Source organism: Falco peregrinus, chromosome 2 (assembly GCF_023634155.1).
Source record: "Falco peregrinus isolate bFalPer1 chromosome 2, bFalPer1.pri, whole genome shotgun sequence".
NCBI classification, from domain to species: domain Eukaryota; kingdom Metazoa; phylum Chordata; class Aves; order Falconiformes; family Falconidae; genus Falco; species Falco peregrinus.
This window is the reverse complement of record NC_073722.1, coordinates 60,946,100-60,967,154: the sequence shown is the minus strand read 5'-3', so window position 1 is coordinate 60,967,154 and position 21,055 is coordinate 60,946,100. Positions and strand designations below refer to the sequence as shown.

General features: G+C 34.7%; 1 protein-coding gene across 2 annotated transcripts in view; it reads right to left on the bottom strand.

Moving 5' to 3' along the window:
• Window positions 1-203: 203 nt before the first annotated feature.
• Window positions 204-21,055, bottom strand: part of TUSC3 (tumor suppressor candidate 3) — a 138,069-nt gene continuing 117,217 nt past the window's right edge. For both annotated transcript variants that reach the window (XM_055797818.1, XM_055797817.1), the window contains exons 8-10: window positions 12,116-12,190; window positions 9,688-9,778; window positions 204-489 (exon numbers count right to left, since the gene is read on the bottom strand). In XM_055797818.1, coding sequence (XP_055653793.1) covers window positions 474-489; window positions 9,688-9,778; window positions 12,116-12,190 — 182 coding nt within the window. In that variant the 3' untranslated portion in view covers window positions 204-473. The remainder of the gene's footprint in view (window positions 490-9,687; window positions 9,779-12,115; window positions 12,191-21,055) is intronic.

The following is a 21,055-nucleotide window of genomic DNA, read 5'->3' as shown; positions in this document are numbered from 1 at the left end:
ATTACAGTTTCCACCCTGCAGATTTTCCTAAGAGTAGTTAAAGAACCAATGATACTTTGTTCAGTTCTAAAAGATATCTCAAAACCTTATAACAAGCTTTAGGTGAAAAATCTTAGCAATACCCTTTGGATTCATGTACAAAAGTTAATGAGGAAGCCTTAAACAGAAGCCCAAAAAGTTAATGAGGAAGCCTTAAACAGAAGCCCATTATAATGAAATTTATTTAAATTCTTGAGTACACTATATTCATAACTTTTTAGCGCTTCCCAACGAGATGCTTACTATATGTTTCTATAAATTACATATTCATTGCATAGAACTGCACTCATTTCTCTATCAGCATACTATATAAATTATCACAAAAACAGATGAACCAACAAAAGATTCTTGAATACATGTAACATTGGTGGGAAGATAGTATCAGTTATAGCTTATCTTCATGGTAAGCAGCTCTAAATGAATCCCTCTTGAATTCATTTAATTAAGAAGCTGAAAAGAAAAAAAAAAAAAACATGATTAAATGCTGAAAAATGCATACAGAGTATAGTATTGCAATTATTTGAAAACAATAAACAAGGACTTCAAAACATTCATTTGAAAAGTCATTTGACATTTGTGTAATAATTTTTAAGTTTTTATATCCCATTTAGTAATTACTAAGCAAGCATGAAAGTTATCAAATAAAACCTGAGTGACTGAAACTTAAATTTGCCTATTTAAAAAATTAAAAAGCAAAATGCACTTCAATCATCTGTTCTCTTTAATCAAGTTCTGCATCTGCTCGTACTGCTTAAAGTGAGAACTATCTCTCTCAGGAGACATTTCAGATTTATTGAAAATGTATTTCTTTTACTGTTGAAGTGGTCCCAGAGGGGGGAGGGTAGAGGACGTGGCAAGGCTCTGTAGGGTTGCAGTCTTCCAAACTCTTAATATTTTAATAAATTAAGAAGTCTCAGTTGATACTGCTGTTCCTTTACCCCTGGAACGCGACGCTGTATTTTTTAAAAAGTAGATATATATTGTGTGCCACAGCTTTCTAAGTACCTTAACAAAGAAGTGTTATCTCATAAATCAGGAGATGGGAACACAGAGAGACTTATGCACAACTATAGACCAAGTTAACTGTCCAAATGCAAAAGCAACCAACTACTGAATGGAGGGGGGGTTTCTGCACTGCCTCTAGCTTCACATGGAAGGAAGAACTTTCATCTTCTTACAGGTATGCAGTGTACTCTAGCATGCACTTGTAGTAATTCCATCACTTTTCTATTAATGACATAATTAATTAATCATTACAAAATACAAGTACAAGTACCATAAGCTTAAAAGACTGTATCAGTATAAAGATGTTCCCTGCTGCAAAAAGCTGACAAGCTCATTAGGCAAGACATACAAACCATGGCAAAACAGATGGCAACTGGCTGGATGCTGGAGGGTGATTATTGAAAGGGAAAAGCTAGGATAGATGTATAACACCACGTATAGGGAAGGAACAGAGAGGAGAAGAGAGAGGAATACTGGTAGCAAAGTTTGGGGGAAGAGTGGTAATGGCTGGCGATTACAATAATCAGGCAGGTAGCATTGATAGGCTCAGGAGGGGTGAATGATTGAATGATAAAACTGTGAGGAAATACAAAGCGGGCAGTGTTATTTTGGATAAACATGCTACTACTGTAGCTATTGTTCCTCACTTTCTGCCTACAAGTGAACTGCATCTTTAGCAGCTGAGACATGATACAGAATATGGATAAGGTAAACACTGGAAGTTATAGACAAGTTATAAAACAAGCTTAAGAGGCTAGATAAACAAAGAAGAAAAAAGCCTCAAAAAGCCCAAACACCATAAAAATCATAAACTAGAGAGCAGCCAAAAAAGAAAGGGGGTGAGGAGCTGGGCAGCGGTTCTGAAAAATCTAGAATACCAAGTTGGACATCTGTTGGGGTAGATTTGCAGAAATTAAAAAGAAACCATGTCACCTTATGCAAAGCAGGGGAAAGCAGAACAGGAAAGGATGGCCAAACTGACATTACCTAGCTGGAAATGGGTAGCATAGGTAGGAGTAAATGGTAAACTGTAAGCCTTACGAGAAAGCTATAAACATAAAAAGAGGCATTCTTAATGGCAGAAGTCACAGAATGAAGGTCCTACTCCTAGGAAAGCATGCAAACTGCCACAGGAAGACACGCACCCTTAAGAGATCTGTTATGGGGCCAGACACCTGAAATTCAGATCTCCCATTCTTTAGAGTGCTAGAAACCAGCACAGAACAGGGACGCTTCACAAAGAGGAATGTGGAAGTCTGTGGATACCTATGAATTCAGTGTGCTGTTGGATGGCTCAGATGAACAGAGGAGACAGAGCTGTTTTGATTTCCATTTCAATGGGCAGCTTCTCTGCTGAAGAACACTGTCTCTAGTCGTGTTAAGAGATGTACTATAGAAAATGCTAAATGGAAGATGCTTTATTTTGAAAACTCTATATTATTGTTTTCCTGTCTTTTAAAATAATCCAGATTTCTGCTGTTTTAAAGAAAGTAGCCTGTTGAGCACTATAGACCTGAATGTGAATTTTATCAGAAGTAGATTTACCAGTTCATAAACTTAAGGTGAATCAATTTAATTATGCATGAATTCAACACAGAACATCTGAATAGTTGTTAGCAGTGCTCACATTTATCAATAAATTTGATTTTATATGTCTGCAAATACTATTTGTTCTACTTACCAATATTTTATATTTCCAATAAAGAACTATTTCATTTTATTCACTTGCATTTAAATTGCTCAATATTATATAGGATTTCTTTACTGAAACGAATTTAATTATAATGAGGGTAGATATTTCTTATATGGTGTATATAGTTAATGCCAGGAATTTTCAGGCTCTGGGGCATCTTGCAATTTGTCTGTTCTTCTTGCATTCATTGACAAAGTTTTTCTCTAATCAATGAATGAATACTTCATGTCTGACTTAACAGCTATGGGTTTTTTTCAAGAAAATAAGGCATCTTTTATTTATCATACTTTCTTGAAGATTAGTTCATTTTCCCTGCTAGTCAATACAGGATATGTATCTTCCATTCCACCAATGCATAGTTCAGAAGGCTGGTTATAACTACAGTATATAGTAGGTATAACTACAAACTCTTCACATTACTTTTTTCCATAATACCTAAATGCAATAGCTATAAAGAAGAATCTGACAACAAAACACTCAACTGCAGGTACCAAAAAAATCCTTTTAAAAGCTACTTAATGCAAGCTAGTTAATGAAAACTTATATAAAAACTTCAAATTTTTAGCTGCTCAAATAATTTAAATTCATATTAAAACAACTGCAAATGATAAAACATAGATTTGAAAGCACAATTGGATGTGTCAATGATAATAAAACTGTGCTAAAAGTTTTACCCAGAAAATAAAGCAGAAAAAACCAACAGAGATCAGTTAATGCTTCAGCCAAAGCTGCTAAAAAAAAAAATATATATAGCTGAGAAACTTTTTTTAGTATCAGTAAACAGTGGGCAAGACTTTTCTCTGTCTGTCCTCTTGAAGAAACCAGTGTTACAAATATTTACATTCCTAACATTCCCAGTAATACAATGCTGTGCTAGTGTACTGATGTCTTCTGTTTTGTTCTTACCATCCTCCCTCATTCTTTTTAATAATCTGTGTACTTTTTGGACTGAAACTTTCTAAAGTGAGGTTTCCAGAGAGATCTCCAACCTCTTTCCTGAACAGCAAAGCTAACTTAAGAGTTCATGCTTTGGCTTATAGCTGAGAATAGTATCCATGTCATTCCCATCTGTATTAGTTGACAGAGTTCTGTGTTGATATAATGAAATTTTATTGCTCAATCACTTGAGTGCTACTTAACATATACCTTATTCAGTTTAAATATTGGGCTGAGGAAGCTTCCAAAAAAGATTTTCTTGGACATATCAACACTCTTGCCTTGTACAGAAAGCATAATGAAAGGCAAAATGTTTAATAGTGTGTATATATATATATATAAAAATAAAATTTATTGCATTATCTTTCAACAGTTAATGACAGCAATTAAAATGAAAGTTTTAGCAAAATGAAACAATTCATCTAGTTCCCATAAAAAAAAGTGGATTAGTAGAGGCATGAAAATGCCCTGCTGTGGTAAAAATGTCTATAGCAGAGAGATTTGTTACATGCTAGCTCATCCATCATGACAGTGCTGCCTCAGTAGGTAACCTTTGTGATGACCTCCATTTTGCATCACCTTTCCCATTCCAATGCTTTATTGTATCTTACAATAAAATAAAAGGGTATTTTACCAGCTTATTAAACTTTTTTTTTTTTTCCCCTAACCCCAGACTTCAAGAAGAAAATTCTGTGGAAGAAGAATTAAAAACTTAATTGCAAAATGTCTGAAGTGGATGAAAAAACGTAAACAAAAGGTTAGTGTCCCTTCCTACATACATGCTCTCTAAAGAGCATACTTACAGACCTGTGCTCTTACCTAGCACTCCGCTGGAAACCCTTCTGTGTCACAGAAATTAACAATGACAATGGCAGGGTCAAAAAAATAACAGCATTCCCAGTACTTTTATCTATGCACATTAGAAAAGGAAATTACAGTCTTTCTCCAGTTTTTGACTCCTGCTTTATGTTTATTCACCTCTGTTTTGATTTATCTTTGCTACATAGAGGTCACTGGAGGGAAAGAGGGTGTATGGCAGGTTCTGTTACTGTTTCACTTATTAGGGATGCATGCTGCTACATAGAGGGCTTATTTGGTTGTTCAATGCCAGAGAACAGAAACAATTTAGTATATTTGACTTTTAAAAAAATAATTATGACAGTGAAATTGATGCTTGAGATTGTGCATATAGCATTAAAACAATTTCAGTTTTCTTTAATTGTTGCTTTAGGCACACCAACATAAACATTCTTTTTTTTTTTTTTTCTGACAGATCATTAGTATGGTTTTTTTCTTAGTATTGTTAAAGGCAAAGATTTACTAGCCTGAGGACAATTTATCACATAGACTTTGACTGGTTGTAGGCTTCACCTTGAAACTATCAGTCTATGACAGTTTCAAAGACAAAGATAGTACAAAAGACAGACTTATTTCATATCTTAAGCTATGAACGTGGAATTCCTTGGAGGATCCCAAGGAAATCAGATAAAAAGATTAATGTATATCAAAATATATGACTAAAATTAAAATTCAGGATATTAAATTAAAGGGGGAAAGAGAAAATTACAGAACTTACACACTTGGTTCTCCTTAGTGTTTTCCATGTTCACTTTGTTAAATTTTTTAAGAAATACGCACATAAACCAAAGAGGCTTCTCTTAAGAAACACTATAGCATTGTCATGAAGATGACACGGTTGAGATCACTGAAGTGTCAAAGAATCAATAGTATGTTTGTTTAAAAGAATGCAACAAAAAATGGGGTCAGAGCTACCCAGGAGACCAACAGAAACGTGAAAGTTTGAACACTGGAAAGGAACAGGAAAGTAAATTACACGTCTGGGAAACTAGGAAGTAAAATTTAATAATAGCAAAGCAAATGGAACAGTTCTGGTGGTGATTTCCTGTAATTCTACATTGAATGAGGATTGAATGATTAATTTATTCCCATGAAAACATGAAGAATCTACAACAGTCCAAGTATACCTGCAAGATCTTGCTTATTTCTGCAGCAGCAGTAACATTATAAAAAAATCAAAGAAACCTATATAACACTTAGCCAGCTATTAAATGATTCTCATGTATTTCTGCATCCACAGGTTTCATTCTTTTATTAATTTACTTGATGAGTCTTACTGATGAGTAAGTTGTGATATTGAATCTACTTAGCTCCTTAAGACAGAATTTAGTTTATGTATCTAATAATTCCTTCATAGTATCAACATGATGCAGCACGATCTCATTTTAACAGGACTGTGAAGAATCATTCTTTTCAGCACTAACCTGGATTTCTTTTATTTCTTTCTTCACCAGCTTTAACATACTAATAGGTGCACTTCTTTTCCACATGCATTGCATATCAAACTAAATTTCTTGCAATTAAACTTCAATAGAATTCAGAAGTTCCTTTTCCCCCTGCCCTAAATTCTTGGTCCTTTATTCTTAGCTTGGACACTGAGGACCACAAAATCTACAAATTTTGTATATAATAATAATCCAACTTCTGATAGACTCTCCAAAGAAAAAATATCTGATATATTACTAAATACAGGTTCAATTGTGTGTGTGGGAATAAAAAAAAATAATAAATCCATCCCACCTATAATTTACAGCAAACAGGTTAGCAAGAAGAGAGGGAAACACCCTACATAAATTAAGATTCTTAAAGCTCATTATATATATATATCTATAATTCTATATAAATCATTAAAGTATGTGATACTACAATATAGGTAGTAGACCTGAGCAATTAGGTCTGCAGTAACATCAATGGTATTGTGTAACAGAGTAGGTATCACACAGCAGTCAAAAAACCTTAGTGCAAACATTCACAAAAGCCAGGCAAGATCTGGAAATTGGCAGTCATATAAGCCTGTTGTTAACAGGTGATGAGAACATTGCTAAGATGAAAGAACTGAAAACGGAAGCAGTACAACTGTCAGGCTTTCTTTAGTAGCTGTTAAATTGCATGGCATGGAACAACTACTTTTTCCTTTTGGAAAACTTGTTATGAGAAGATGCAAGTGAGCTCAGGCCATGCGTTGACATTCTTTGGCAGTGCTTCTCGAGTGAGCTTGCAATCTGCAGCTCAGGCTTGTAATTCCTTCTTCTGTTAAGTTTAACACTTAAGCACTTAATGGGAAGTAAGAATACTCACACTTAGGAAAACCAGATCCTGTCTTTCACCCTAAGTTACTTGAGCTAGAAGGTAGTCTCCAGAGAGGATGCTGAGAGGCCATACAGACAGGCCAGATGGCAAACTACTAACTCCATACTGATGAAATCTTGCAATATGATATTATTTGGCCCTTTGAAAACCTGTTTCCTTAGCAGAAATGAGTAAAAAGCAGCAGCACACCTACTGTGCATATTGCAAGGTGAAGAGTTTCCTTGTCTTGAGTATATTATTAAAGGCTAAATCTGACCTGAGCTGATCTAAACTAAATGTCAATTAATCAGCATAAAGAGACCAAGCTCAGTAAGCAAGAAAATAGTTCTAAAGTCTCACAGCAAAAAGTAATAGCAAAAAATGTATGTATTAACTCAAATGTTAGATCGAAGTTGGTGTTGCAAGGCTGAACCCTTACTAGTGCAACATAGCACAGAATATAAAGCTGTCTGCTGCACTATTCACAACACCTAGTCATGGAAAAGAACAGTAAGAAGGATCTGAGAAAAACTATACAAGAATTCCTCATATGATTCTTTAACAGTGGCTGTAAAAACAATAGAACTGTTAACATTAATAGATACAGTTCTTTTGTTCTCACTCCAAAATAGAGCTTTATGAATCTATTGTACTGATGTTTCCCTTACATATATATTAGTTGACATTTCATGGTGCCAGATACTGTATCTACATTGCAACACAGGTGTCATTCACTTACACTTCACTATATGGTAATCGGAAGATAGATTAATATTCTGTGAAGGATTAGTCTACTGGTTTACAGAAACCAGCCTCACTGGAGATAAGGAAAATCTCACCTTTTCAAATGTACTGTGGCCAACCAGAGGGGAGAAAACAGCATTCACGCATATTATCTCTATTGTAAAGGCTAGCATAGCCTGTTAAGACTATGTCAACTGTATACATGTATATACATATTTATATACCTGTATACATATACAGATCTCTACGGGAAAATAGTTAACAAGAAGCAAAGACTGAAGCAATGGGAAGAACAAGGGACAGGACAAGAGGAAACAGCCTCAAGTTACACCAGGGGAGGTTTAGATTGGATATTAGGGGAAAAAAAAAAATCATGGAAAGGGTGGTGAAGCATCAGAACAGGCTGCCCAGGGAGGTGATGGAATCACCATCCCTGTAGGTATTTTAAAAACACATAGATGCAGTGCTCAGGGCACACTTTAGTGATGGACTTGGCAGTCCTGGGTTAACAGTTGGACCTGATGATCTCAAGGTCTTTTCCAGCTTAATGATTCTATGATTCAAATAGGATCAAAAGTCAATGGAACAAAATTGCTAATCCTGGAAAACAGAACAACAGAAAAAGTAGTCTTCCTCATTAAAAATATTTAGCCATTCTACAAACCAAAGCTTTGGGAGAGAAAAATCAACAGGTCTCTTTTTTGTTCCACAAACCTGACAACTGGGGAAATGTCACTGTATTCCTTTTACCTCAGTAGCCTTGTCCATCATCACTATAGCACTGAAGATTTGCTTAATTGCACCTTTTCTTTTCCTCTAGCTAGGCTTTTTCATGTACATCTAAAAATGGTACCAGGATCACAAGAAAATGCTATGGGCCATCTGTTCCTGACAGGCTACTAAAAAGTGTGTAACAGATCAGCAAGAAGATGTGAATCAGAAGGCTAGATTGCCCCTTGAAGGTGACCTCCCAGCTGAAAGCATCCACCTACAAAAGACAAGAACTGTATTTTTTTTACTATCTTTCTACTTTTTGCATTTGTCAGACAAATTATAACTGTTTGATTGACATCTGTACCTATAACTAAGAAAGACTATAACCCTTTCTTTTCTTTCTGGTATAGCTGACAAAAGAAGAGGTATATATACTTTTAGTGATAAATCACAGCTTACTGTACTGGTTTGTGGTTTTGTGCCTTTTCTTTGTAACTAAGATGTACATAAGACACACAAATCAATATCTGATAAAGGTTTATAAACTCAAGCACATGTTTTCTTTTGACTTTTTCATGAGGCACTTCATATGCAACATGTCAGCTGGTTTCAGCTAGGATAGAGTTAATTTTCTTCTTAGTAGCTGCTACAGTGCTGCGTTTTGGATTTAGTATGAGAATAACGTTGATAACACACTGATGGTTTAGTTGTTGCTGAGTAGAGCTTGCTCTAAATGAAGGACTTTTCAACTTTCACATCCTCTGCCAGCGAGGAGATGAATGAGAAGCTGGGCTGGAGCAGAGCCAGGACAGCTGACCTGAACTAGCCAGAGGGATATTCCATACTGTAGAACGCCATGCTCAGTATATAAACTGGGGGAGTTGGCTGGGGGCCACTGATCGCTGCTGGGGGACTGGCTCGGCATTGGTCAGTGGGTGGTGAGCAGTTGTGCTGTCCATCACTTGTTTGTTCTTTTTCCCTTGGGTTTTATTTCTCTGTCTCCCTCTCCTCTTCAGTAAAATTATTTTTGTTGTTATCATTTTAAAAAAAATCAATTATTAAACTGTTCTTATTTCAACCCATGGGTCATACCTTTTTTCTGATTCTCCTGCCCTTCCCACCAGGGGATGGGGGGAGTGAGTGAGCAGCTGCATGGTACTTAGTTGCTGGCTGGGGTTAAACCATGACAATATGCTCAGACCCATTTAACTGTTCTGCATTAACAGCTAAGTTAACAACATTAGCTTTCCCGCCCTTTTTGGTTTGCTTAAATTAGTCACCTTTCTTCCTGCTTCTTCCATTTCCCATAGACTTCGTGATAAAAATTAAAGATTGTTTACCTGGAAGCTGTTCTTAAACTTATACAAATCTATTAAAATGTATAAGATGAAATTTTAATGAGAGATTACCTGTATGGGTAGCCATGGTATTTGGAGCGAAATATCGACAACAGGAAGCTGAAGAAGAAGACCACCAGCCCCAGGCCTACCAGACATATTACTGGAAAGAACATAACTTTACTAGCACACAAAAGACTTAAACCTGGAATCTCTACAAGGCATATTATTCATGTCAATCATTTCTGGAATATTTTGACACAGTTAAATACAAAAATGTTACTGTCTTGACTACTGATGCCCACTATCTTCTGACAAGATTTCAAACACATATGGAAATAATATTTATGGTTATTAAGAAAAAATAATTTGTCAGAGTGACAGATACATTTTCCAGAAAAAAAAAAAAAGGTAGAAATTATCAAATTAAATGTATGTGGATGCAAACACCTTGCTGCTGATAATGGGTTTAATAACCCTGTAAATTATACATATCAAGCCATTTTATTTCAGGTATTTGGGTGTTCTTTTTGGAAAACAAATTACATTTAGAAAAATATCCCTTCACTAATGGAATCATGTTCTCTCTAGTCAACCATCTAAGGCTGAAGTGACAGCAAAGACAGTTAATAATTCATTTTTCCAGTTCTTACTGGTTAAAACATTTCACTGTTGTAATTTCCAAGGCTGGTAGTCAAATCACTTTTTACTCTTAACTTGATAGCAATGTAAATCTTTAGGTTTTGAAGATAAATAACAATGATGAGACTTTTTGATATGATCTAGATGGAAGCACTTTGAGCCTTTTCAGACAGACAATGAATCAGCAAGTAAATGCTTAAATTAACAAATAAAATTGGGAACACCAGTTGTCTATGTGATAATAGCATAAAACCTTTTTGATCATGATAGCTTGCTCGATTGCATGTGGAAAAAAAAAGGCAACATGTTACAAGCTGATGTGTATAATTGAGATGCAGCTCATCCACATTAGATAACGTTTTGGTTCTAGTGAGCTACTGTGATTTTAAAAGCTTCTCTTATTATACTATTCCTACTTTAGCCAAACCTTTGTTATTTAATTGTATATTCATGCTTCAAAAGTGTACTGGCTTTGAGTGAAGTATGAGCAACCATGAAGCTGGGGAAATTGACAATGATGCATTTTTTCATTAAAACTGACCATGTGGAAATTGACATATGTCAATTGAAATAAAAAAAAAATCTGCAGTCATTTTGAGAAAACTAGCCATGTACAAATCTTACAAACACACATAATTATGAAGAAATCACCATTCACAAATATGATTTCAAATGGATGAATACATTGTGAAGTATGAACAGGGCAGGTCAGGTACGTGAAAAGCATTGACATAATGGCCACAAGCAGAAGAGAGTCTGACAGAGCAGCCCACTCTTATTTTGCTGTGTCCACATTCACAGATCCAGATCTCAATTGTGATCTATGATCAGATTCCAATTAAACTCACACCACTGTCTCTTTTTACATCAGTATTAAGGCTAGATACTGTAAAAGATATTCAGAATTAAATTATATGTCTACAGCTCATTGAAGATGATCCTCAAATCACTACAGATGAGAGATCTCTACTCAACATTCAACTAGTTATTACAAAGAATTCTAGAATGCTTTTATAGAAAATAGTTGGCCAGCCTTATCTGCAATACTGTGTGTTACATAGAATAAGCTAAAGAACTGATACAGAAAGAAAGGGGAAGCAGCATAGGAAGTCTGGTATCTTCGAACGCTTTTCAACACCTTATACCAGAAAAAGAATAAGTGGCAAGAGAAATGAAAAAAACATAAGAGTAGAAAGGCTGATGGGCATATTTGTTTCAACCTATACCACAGTCAGCAGAACTCTGATGTAACAGTTAAGAAGTTTAAATCTGGATAAAATACCTTCATGTTGTGTGTTTATGCAATTAATTGCCAAAATATCTTGCAAATATTTGAAATGACAACAACATTCAGAAAAAGATAAAACTGGCACTTCAGGCTAAAAATCTTTTAGACATTACAGATTAGGTTATGTTCTGTACTACATCTACTGTTGGGCTTTCACCTTCCCCTGAAGATGTGACACTAGTAAAAGTACCAAGTAAAAGAATTTTCATACTCTTTTGGATGTTGTCATCTTTAGCATCTTAAATGCCTAAATTAATTTGAAACTGGTTTTTATGTTGCTGATTTTCAGTATAATTCAAGAGCTCCGTAGCGACTACTTTATATACTACTCTACATAGTAGAGATAGTGTCAAGCTGTACCTTGACCACATATGCTTAAAACATTTTTTTTACTGTTACAACTTCATGTGAATGTAGTTTTTTTCAACTGAATTGTTATACTCCACCCCACAAAAGGTAAACATTGGTTTAAGGTAGAGACTGTCTGAAAACTTAATCAGATGTTAATTTTTAATTTCTCAATGTCTTCTAATTGTCTAAATATTGTCTTAGTTGTACTAAAGAACTTACTTCTTCTTTTTCCCACATCCCCTTTGGAGGTAGCAGCTTCATTTAGGAGTACCATTCCCATGGTGATAGCAGCATCTGTATCGCCATTGTCAAGGAAAACAGATGTGTGGATACCTCAGAAAGCCACAAAGGTACATCTACAAGTTAAAGCTTTCAGGTTCATCAAATGAAAGAAAGTATTTATATATAAAACTGCATATTGCAATCTGTACTGTACCAATATACTCACCTGTGGCAAAAAAATTATGCAGTGAGATTTCCCTTTGTGCAGTCTAGATAAAAAAGGAAAGAAGCTTTAAAGGACAAGTCATCAAGTAGGACAAACAGATTTTGACAGTTGTGAAACAGCTATTCCCCAGTATCTTGCAATTTTTTGTATATGGTAGTAAAGGACTTTTAAAAATGAAAATTGTAAGAACTAGAAATCATTCAGTGTTATTGCACACAATTCATTGGTTATTTGATGCAAACTGAAGCAGTTAAGACTGCTTTATCTTCCTCTGCTTCTGCATAAGACATTAGCTCCCTCTTTAGTGTCATATTGCTTAATAATTTAGCAGGGAAACATCTCAGAGGCAAAGTCCTCAGTCACTTTCAGTGTTTTACTGTCTCATTATAACTGTTACAAATGTGAGCAAGTGCATAATAGTAAAACAATTTAACTAATTTAGCAGGATCTTAAACCATTCACTTAATTGTTTATTATAAACTGTATAAACAGAAAGGAGTGGTTACTACTGTGCCTAACATCTGTTCTGAAGAGGCAGCATGCCTGAATGCCACACTGAAGGAGTGCATCATGGGAGCTATGTCACACAATTTCAGGGAATATGAAATTCACCAGAGTTAACTGATTCTTGAATAAGACTGGATTTTTAAGCATTACTTACCCCAGGGCTAGGTAGCAGGATGACTACCAACTTTAAGAACAATAAAAGGTTTCTATTTACGCACATATATAACTCGTGGGAGACACCTCAAACTTGCTACTTCCATAAACAACATCTGCATCTCGTAGCATTATACTTCCACTAATCCTACAAATGTTTGTATTAATATTTTTCACGTAAGAAATGCTCAAAATCAAACCATGTTCAAAGACTTCTGAAATTTCAGTTATGCAATTTCAATTAAGCTGAGTCTGAGCAAAAGGATTTACGAGTGTCAATGATAACATCATCACACTTCATCACAGACTGGCAGCCTGATTCAGGTTCGAGACTTCCAAATTTCATATCTATGGAATGAGAAAAGTCAAATGAAGAATAACAGGATTAAAAATAGCAAACACCAACAGTGAAAGGATGTAGATGCCAATAGGCAACGTCAGGGAAATAGAAGTTTTGACACCACCTCTTCAGTAAAGACATCTACCTACAATCCTAAATTAGACACTAATTAGCAACACACTAGTAGCCCAAATTACTTTCTGAAATGCAAACAGTATAATGCATAGGGTAACTCTTACAAACAAGTGATTACGTTACTAGGCTAACTCTTATGAATAAATGGTTATATTCAAATTTTCCGGAAGCTTATTACTAGACATGACAAAATATTAAAAAAATAAAAAAAATGTTTGCATATTATTGTGAAAGAAAAAAACAGCCCTAGAATCCATGAGACTATGCAAATTGGAAGGGAAGGCAAAAATTACTTTCTAAAAATTTTGCCTGTTAAGATTCAGATCCATGAGCATAAAAGACTGGAAATCTGTGCTAATGTTTCCAGTAGGAAAAAGGAATTCAAAAGAATGTAATGAGAATCATTCAATTCTCTGCTTTCAAAAGTTACGAAAGCATAAAAATTAATTAATTGAGGAAGGTGCAACAAAAAGGGCTGAGAAAAAACAAAATCCACATGTATTTCTACCCTGTTAAGAAAGCCCCTAATGTAACATTATCTAATAACTTTACCAGTCCCTCACTTATAGTAGTGTTTTTGTTCTTGGTTCTACCGTGTCATGGAAAAAACCAGCCTCAAGATATGGGGGTAACTCACCAGATCCTCTCAGGGAAGTGCTACTTTCTGCAAAGGTTTTGGACTGCTTTGTAAATGGAATTTATTTGCTTGATTATCTCGTGCAGTATTGCACATAATGTGGTCGTTTGCTATCTCCCTTACCTAGTTGTTTCTCAGAAACCAACCAACCAACCAACCACACACTAAAAAGCTGTTTGGCAGACAACCATTCTGTTCCTCAATTCCTATTTTCTTACCGGACCATGAGTTTAATTCACTTTTCTTCCCATCAAGAATAACAGTATCACAAAATTAACTATTTGCTCTGCAACTGAGAATTTCAGATCTGTAACCAGCTGAACTGTTCTGTTCTTTTTCCCCTCTCTTTTCCAGTCTCACATCATTACCCCTAAAGCTTCCCTCACATTGTCACTATTATTGCTTCAGTTGTTGCTTTCTAACTTTAGTCATCACTGTTGAGCTTTCAGCCTTGCTAGGTGCCTTTTAGCTTCAACGATATCAGCTTCATAACTTCACACTCTAACACTCAGCGTGTCACTTGCCTCAGCTCTGTCTTGTTCAAGTAAAAAATCAGTCTTGCCGAGTTGTGATTTAAATGCAATAATTAGCTTTTTACCACAGAATACATAGCTTAATAAGCTGCTATTATTTGCTCCTGTTTCTAACATATGTTATGTTTTTACATTATTTTAATATTCTACAAAAAAAAGCAATGGTCTGAAAATAATCTTTTACAGTATCAGATTTCTCTAGCAGTGCAGAATGTAAAATTTTAGCAAGTGGTTACTTGGACAATTTTCCATCTGCCAAAAGTGTGGTGATATCAAAAGATGTACTTATTTTCTAATTCCTCTTTTATCTCCCTCACTATGCATTACAAAACTATTCTGAAAAGATATGGGAGTGTGGCACTCAGATAAACCATGGCTAACAAATGTTTTAAATTTCAGATGGTCATGTTTTCTGATAAATGTATCCCTCTGTAGCATTATTTTTGTCTGTGCATATCCAGTTATAGTTATATGTCTGCTCAAATTTGGAATAATTTTACTTTTACATATTAAACTTCTGCTGCTCCTTTTCCCAGCTGGTACATGCTTTTCATAGAAATTGACAACATATATTATTCAGTTAGTGTTTTTGAAAAGGTTCTGAATGTTTTGATACAAGAACAACAACAGTTTTAAAGTAGGATGAAAGAGAGATTGATCATCAAAATTCATAAGATTATTCAGAAAATGATCAGCAGTTACAGAGCATAATATTTAGTCCTGCAAAAATCAAGATGTCTGATCGGAAGTATTAAAAAAACACAAGAAGAGACGCAAACCCAAAACAAAACAAAACAGATTGGGTCAATAAATTCCAGAATGACAGATACCCTACAAAATGAAAATTACTAGTAGGTTACTGTACTTTAATAGAAAATTTAATCATTGTTAATTCCAGCTTGAATGCCCCAAAGGAAGTAAACCTGATAGTTCATAAGTTTATTAATGTGATATATAATTAATATCTTAACTTCACAAATTTAATTCTAATTTTCTAATTTCTAAAAAAAAAATATAATTGGTAGTGGGTGGGGAATTAAAAAAGGAAAGAAAACAAGTTGAGTAACACTTGGTTACTTTTGTGAAAAAGGTTGGTGGTCTCATTCATATTCTGGTGGATTTCTTCCAAGAGTACAAAACCCAGCATTAGCATTATATCCATAAAGAAACAACTATCTTTCAGTTGCTGATCACAGCTTTTTAATAACACATGAACAAGAAAAACTAGAGAAGAAAATATGCATCCACTTGAGTCTGTGCTCAGTTTACTATTAACTAAAATGGGGACAGATTATCACACAAACTTTTAAAACTTCTTGTTCACTTTCCCATACATGGAACAAAGAAAAGCACATACCTTTTTTGTGAAGGAGTAATATGATCAACAGGAAAATCTATGGTGTTTTTCTTCTCTCCTTTTACTTGTTTTTATGCTTGGGGGAGGTGGGGGGGCTAGGGGGTGATGATTAGAACATGAGAAGTTCTTTGCTGGCCCCTTGGGGCATACTTTGCTAACTGAGGGAGACATTAATCTTAACTTTTTCCTACTAATTCTTAAACCTGTAAAATACCTGCTATAATTTCAGAAATGTTGACCACATTACAGGTTCTTTATCTGAACCATTTCATGAGGATTTAACTTTCAACTTAAATTAGAAAAAATCCAAGCATAACATGCATTCTAGTCATTCTATTTAGGAAATATTCTTCAACGACTTGAAGTTCATGAAAACAAGGTATTAACCACTTTTCCCAGCTCGAGAATCTAATTTTTTATCATAGGTTGAAAAAAACTAATGAAGACAAAAAGTATGGTTCTGCAATGAAACAGGTCTCATGGTTTCTTTCAAGACACTGTTGCTTTAGTTCAATGAGCAATAAGGTAACAATGAGCAATAATTTGAATATTCCACTTACACTATTCAATGTGTAATAACTCTCAGTTAGACCATAACTATCCCAGTGGATTATTCAACAGGCCTTAAGGGCTGAGGAAGGAGGCACATTTAAGATACAAATCTCATGTCTCATCTCAGTGAAGAAGGATGACTCATAACTCAGAAGTTGAAAAACTGGAGGATAATCTGAAAATTATTTATTTGAATATAATTTTAATTCAATTATGATTGTACAAAATCAAGGTGTAGTTCAGTATTTTGTAATGGCCTGAAATCTAGTTGTACTGATAGTCACAATAATGCTGAAAATTGTTTCACCTTAAAACCTTCAGGCTTCAGGTACACCAAATGGCTTCTCAAGAATTTAGGAATTATTACACGAGTCTTGGCACTGGAGTTCCCCTCAACTCCCTGAAACATGCAATTCACAACAATAAAGTAGCTGCAAGTTTGCATTTCAACCTTTTAAATGTCAACCAAACTACACTTTGCTTTTTGATGCTTTTTCATCAATTTAACGGAGTGGATAATCAATTTGATACTAATATAGAATCTCCTATAGTGAAATATTTTATTATTCATTTGATTAGTTTCATCTCCAATTTAATGAGACTGTCTTTCTAATCCACAAATAATCTGATGGAACCATCCCTCTTGTGATGCTCTTAAGATACCTGAGAATGGAAAGGCCATATACTTCAGGAGAAGAGAAAGATTCTGGAATCCATTTTAATTCAACTGCAATGAAGTAGCATCCAGATACCTGACTACATTTGTGCTAAATCACTAATCAAACATTCAGGGGTTTCAGCCTGATTTACATCCTAATTGTTCACATGGGTATCATCTTTTAACGACTAACTCTGGGGAGATGACTCTATACATTTATTATTTATGACCTTTTTGGTTTTGTAAATGACATCTGATGGAGTTTCAGGGTTAGTCCTGTCCATCTCGCAAATTCTTACGGTGTGGTTTGCCACTATACAAAATAAATAGTTTTTTCTAACCTTATTTACATTATTATTTGTCTCTACAAATTTTATGGCCTAGAGACATATAAATCACAGAAGTATACACATCTCCATAACGGGTAGATGTGTAACAGTACTTTAGTTTCCTTAACGTTAAACGTATCAGATTAAAACAACTGAATGCATTTTTAATAGCTTCATTTCTTAACATTTAAACACAGATACATTGCCTAAAACAAGCTCTACTTGAGCTATTTATAAGTATTTATGACACTATATAATTTTCTCCCACTATTCTAATACTGTATTCCAAACATCTACCTTATTTTCAAGCACTTTATTTAAGATACTGGACTTCGTGTGTTGTCTCATCTGTTTCTTAGTACACACTTGATTGTTCACCATGTGTGTACAGCATCTCTCTTGCTTTCTCTAAGCACCCATACATTTTTTAAAGAATATCACACATTCTTTTTCTATATCATAAATCATGATCAATATGACTCTAGGCTGGCATTACACTTTCTTTTATTTTAAAGACCTGGGCAGTATCTTAATAGACAGTTTATTCTTAGCTGAATGTACTTGAGGACTGTTCAGTTTAGTAAAAGCTCTCTGTGGATCCAGAAAGTAAAACATTCAACTCTGGACTATGTTTCTGCATCTTTCAGCCACTCAAAAAATATATTTCTTAACAATTAAAAAAAACATTAAAATTATTAATTGATGCCTAAAGAAACCCTAAAAAAATGCTGTTGTCTTCAGCCTGTGGTCAGTGAATGCCTCTAGGTCTGGGGATTTGCAAAAATCAAATACAATGGGGCAATTGCCAGAGCAGCTGACAGCTAAATTTGCTTTGTGGCAGTCTGTACTTCCATTGGAAAATTTGGGAGCCAGAAACTGAAAATGGTTGAAAATCACTTAACTACAGTGTTGGTGATTTCATACAGAAGACACACGCCATATCTGAAGCTAGTTCACCAAATCCAGTACCATGCAATTAGCTGATGAAAGAGGATTATGTTGTAGGTTACGCTGACAAATGCCCGGCTGTAAATTTAAGGTCTCTGCATATCTCTCTGACATGTAAGAAACTTTAGTATCTTTCTTAAAAGGTCATATTATGAATTATTTTAAGGTCAGGCAGTAGAAGAATGAGGTAATGGAAGTAAATTTCTTGAGATGTCTAGCTATCATTTCCTTATGCTTTCTTACACTTAGGAAAGTCAGGCAGCCACTAGAAGAGCCAGAAGAGCCTACAAGGTTAACAGACAGTAATAGCGGATAGTACAAGTAAAGAATAGAAACCATGCACTGTATTTTGCTGCTTTAGATGTTGATTTCATAGTTAATTAAGAAGCAGACTTAAATATGCTATAATTTTGTGCTTTTAGTTCTATCTTTTTCCACTGTGGTGTTCTTCCATTTTTTCTTATCCTTAAGATCAAGCATACTAAAACCTTATCTCACTGCTTTAGTCATCACCATCATTCACTTTTACATAAGCTTAGGGGAACACAATTTTATTCCATTATGCAGGACTGATAGAGTCTTAGTCCTGAGAACTAAGTGAGTATTGTTCTACTGACTTTGACTCAAAATTTCAGGTTCTTATGCTCAGTGATTTTGCACGAGCCCTACTGACACACAGAAAGACGTCTCTCATTTAAATTCATTCTGTGGTTAAATTTCCTTACACCAAAGAAGCACTTAATACACTCATTAAAATTCACTCTGTAGGACAGGAAATGTCTTTCATAATAGGTGTAATTTTAATGTTACAGAAAGGATTTGTCTTTTTCTTTGTAACCAATCAAATTTCTTTTTCCTTCTCAATCAACATCTCCTATCCACCTACACAGCTGTCACATTAAACTCCACCTTGGGAATTCAAATTAAAAAACTGAAAAGACATTTCTATTTTTACTTGGCTGCATGTGTTTTATCAGCACCAAAGTTAACTAAGTTTAATAGTAATAATGAAAAAAATTATCAGGTTAATAGTAACAGCTAATTCCTATAATAATGGTTTAGATTTACCTCCTGTATAACAAATAGTTTATTTAATAACTGAAACTCTTTTCATAGTGAAAATATTTACTGTAACTTTTAAGCTGAATTAAGTGAATCAAGATTCACTGTTACTGCAAAAGAAAAAAAAAAAAGACACATTACATTCAAATCAGTTTTGTTTCTCCAGGGAATGACATGAAAACTTGATGAAGATGGACATTCGTTAGAAGTAATGATGAGTGTTTACCAAAGGAAGAAATGAAATAATTGAAGAAATCTTTCAACTTCAGCACAGCCTATATAACCTTACTATCCTTTATCTTTCTCACTGTATTTTGAAACCCAGAGCCATATTTACAGCTGAACACCGCATGCCTCCAATGGCTGCTTGGTTTACAACAGTCAATGTAGTCTATCTGAATTCAGCTATAGTTAATTATAACACTAATACTCACAGGGCAGTTTACTTCACATTGTTCCTCTTAGAAAATGACAGCTCTTAATTTCACAGTTATCTCTCTTCTACCTCTATGTCTTCTTAATAACTCTATCCTCCCTAGCTCTAGCAGCAGTAGTACAATACCCTTGACTTTAGTTCCTGTTCCTTATTTCTCCAACAGTGTTGAACTACCCTACATTTTTTTCCTTCATTTCTTTTCTTTTCTTTTTTTTTTTTTAAATACCTGATCATTTCTGCTGACTTCTATCATCTATGACCCCATTTCTGTCAGGAAAGGGTTGCACTAATAGACACCAGCAGCTTGGAACATCTTTTGCATGAGGAAAGGGTAGAATTTTTCAACTTGGAAAGAGAAATCTACATTGCAAAATCTACATAGCCCCAAATAGAAGGAAAAAGGGAAAGAAAAAAAAGAAACAAAAAAACCCCCCAAAACAAAACCAAAAGAAAGGATTATTTCCCTATTATGCTGTTTCCCATGACTTTATGTTTATGCAATAAATCACACAACAGTTATTGTGCAAATCATAGGTTAAAAAACATCCTAAAAGAGTCATTGCTGTATACTACATGAAGTTAACACTGAAAAGTCATTGTTAAAGAATGTTGTGCCATAATTAAAAAAGAAATAAGAATGTATTCATCAGTGGCTAGGAGCTATAATATTCTGTGTGTTAGATCTGGCTCAAAAATCCCCAAATCACTGATTAGGGTTGGATGTTTTGTTTTGCACAATCCTTCTCAATCTTCTTAACAGTCATTGCTGCATTTATACTTATGGAAGTAAACTGTGATGATAACTTGAGAAGATGCTAAAATTCATTGTTAAATCATAAGGTGTTTAGATACATGCTCTTCTTATGTGGAATTAGGTATCTAGCCAACAAATAGATTGTCTTATCAGGATTACTTATATGAACAAAGCTATTCATCTGTGTAAATTATGCAGTCCTAGGGTCCTCAGAGAAACCAAAACTCTTCAGAAGCAAAACCCCTGGCTTTACAGGCTGCACAATGTCTAGCATATTGATAGCCCCACATAAGTTACTGTTTTCACATCC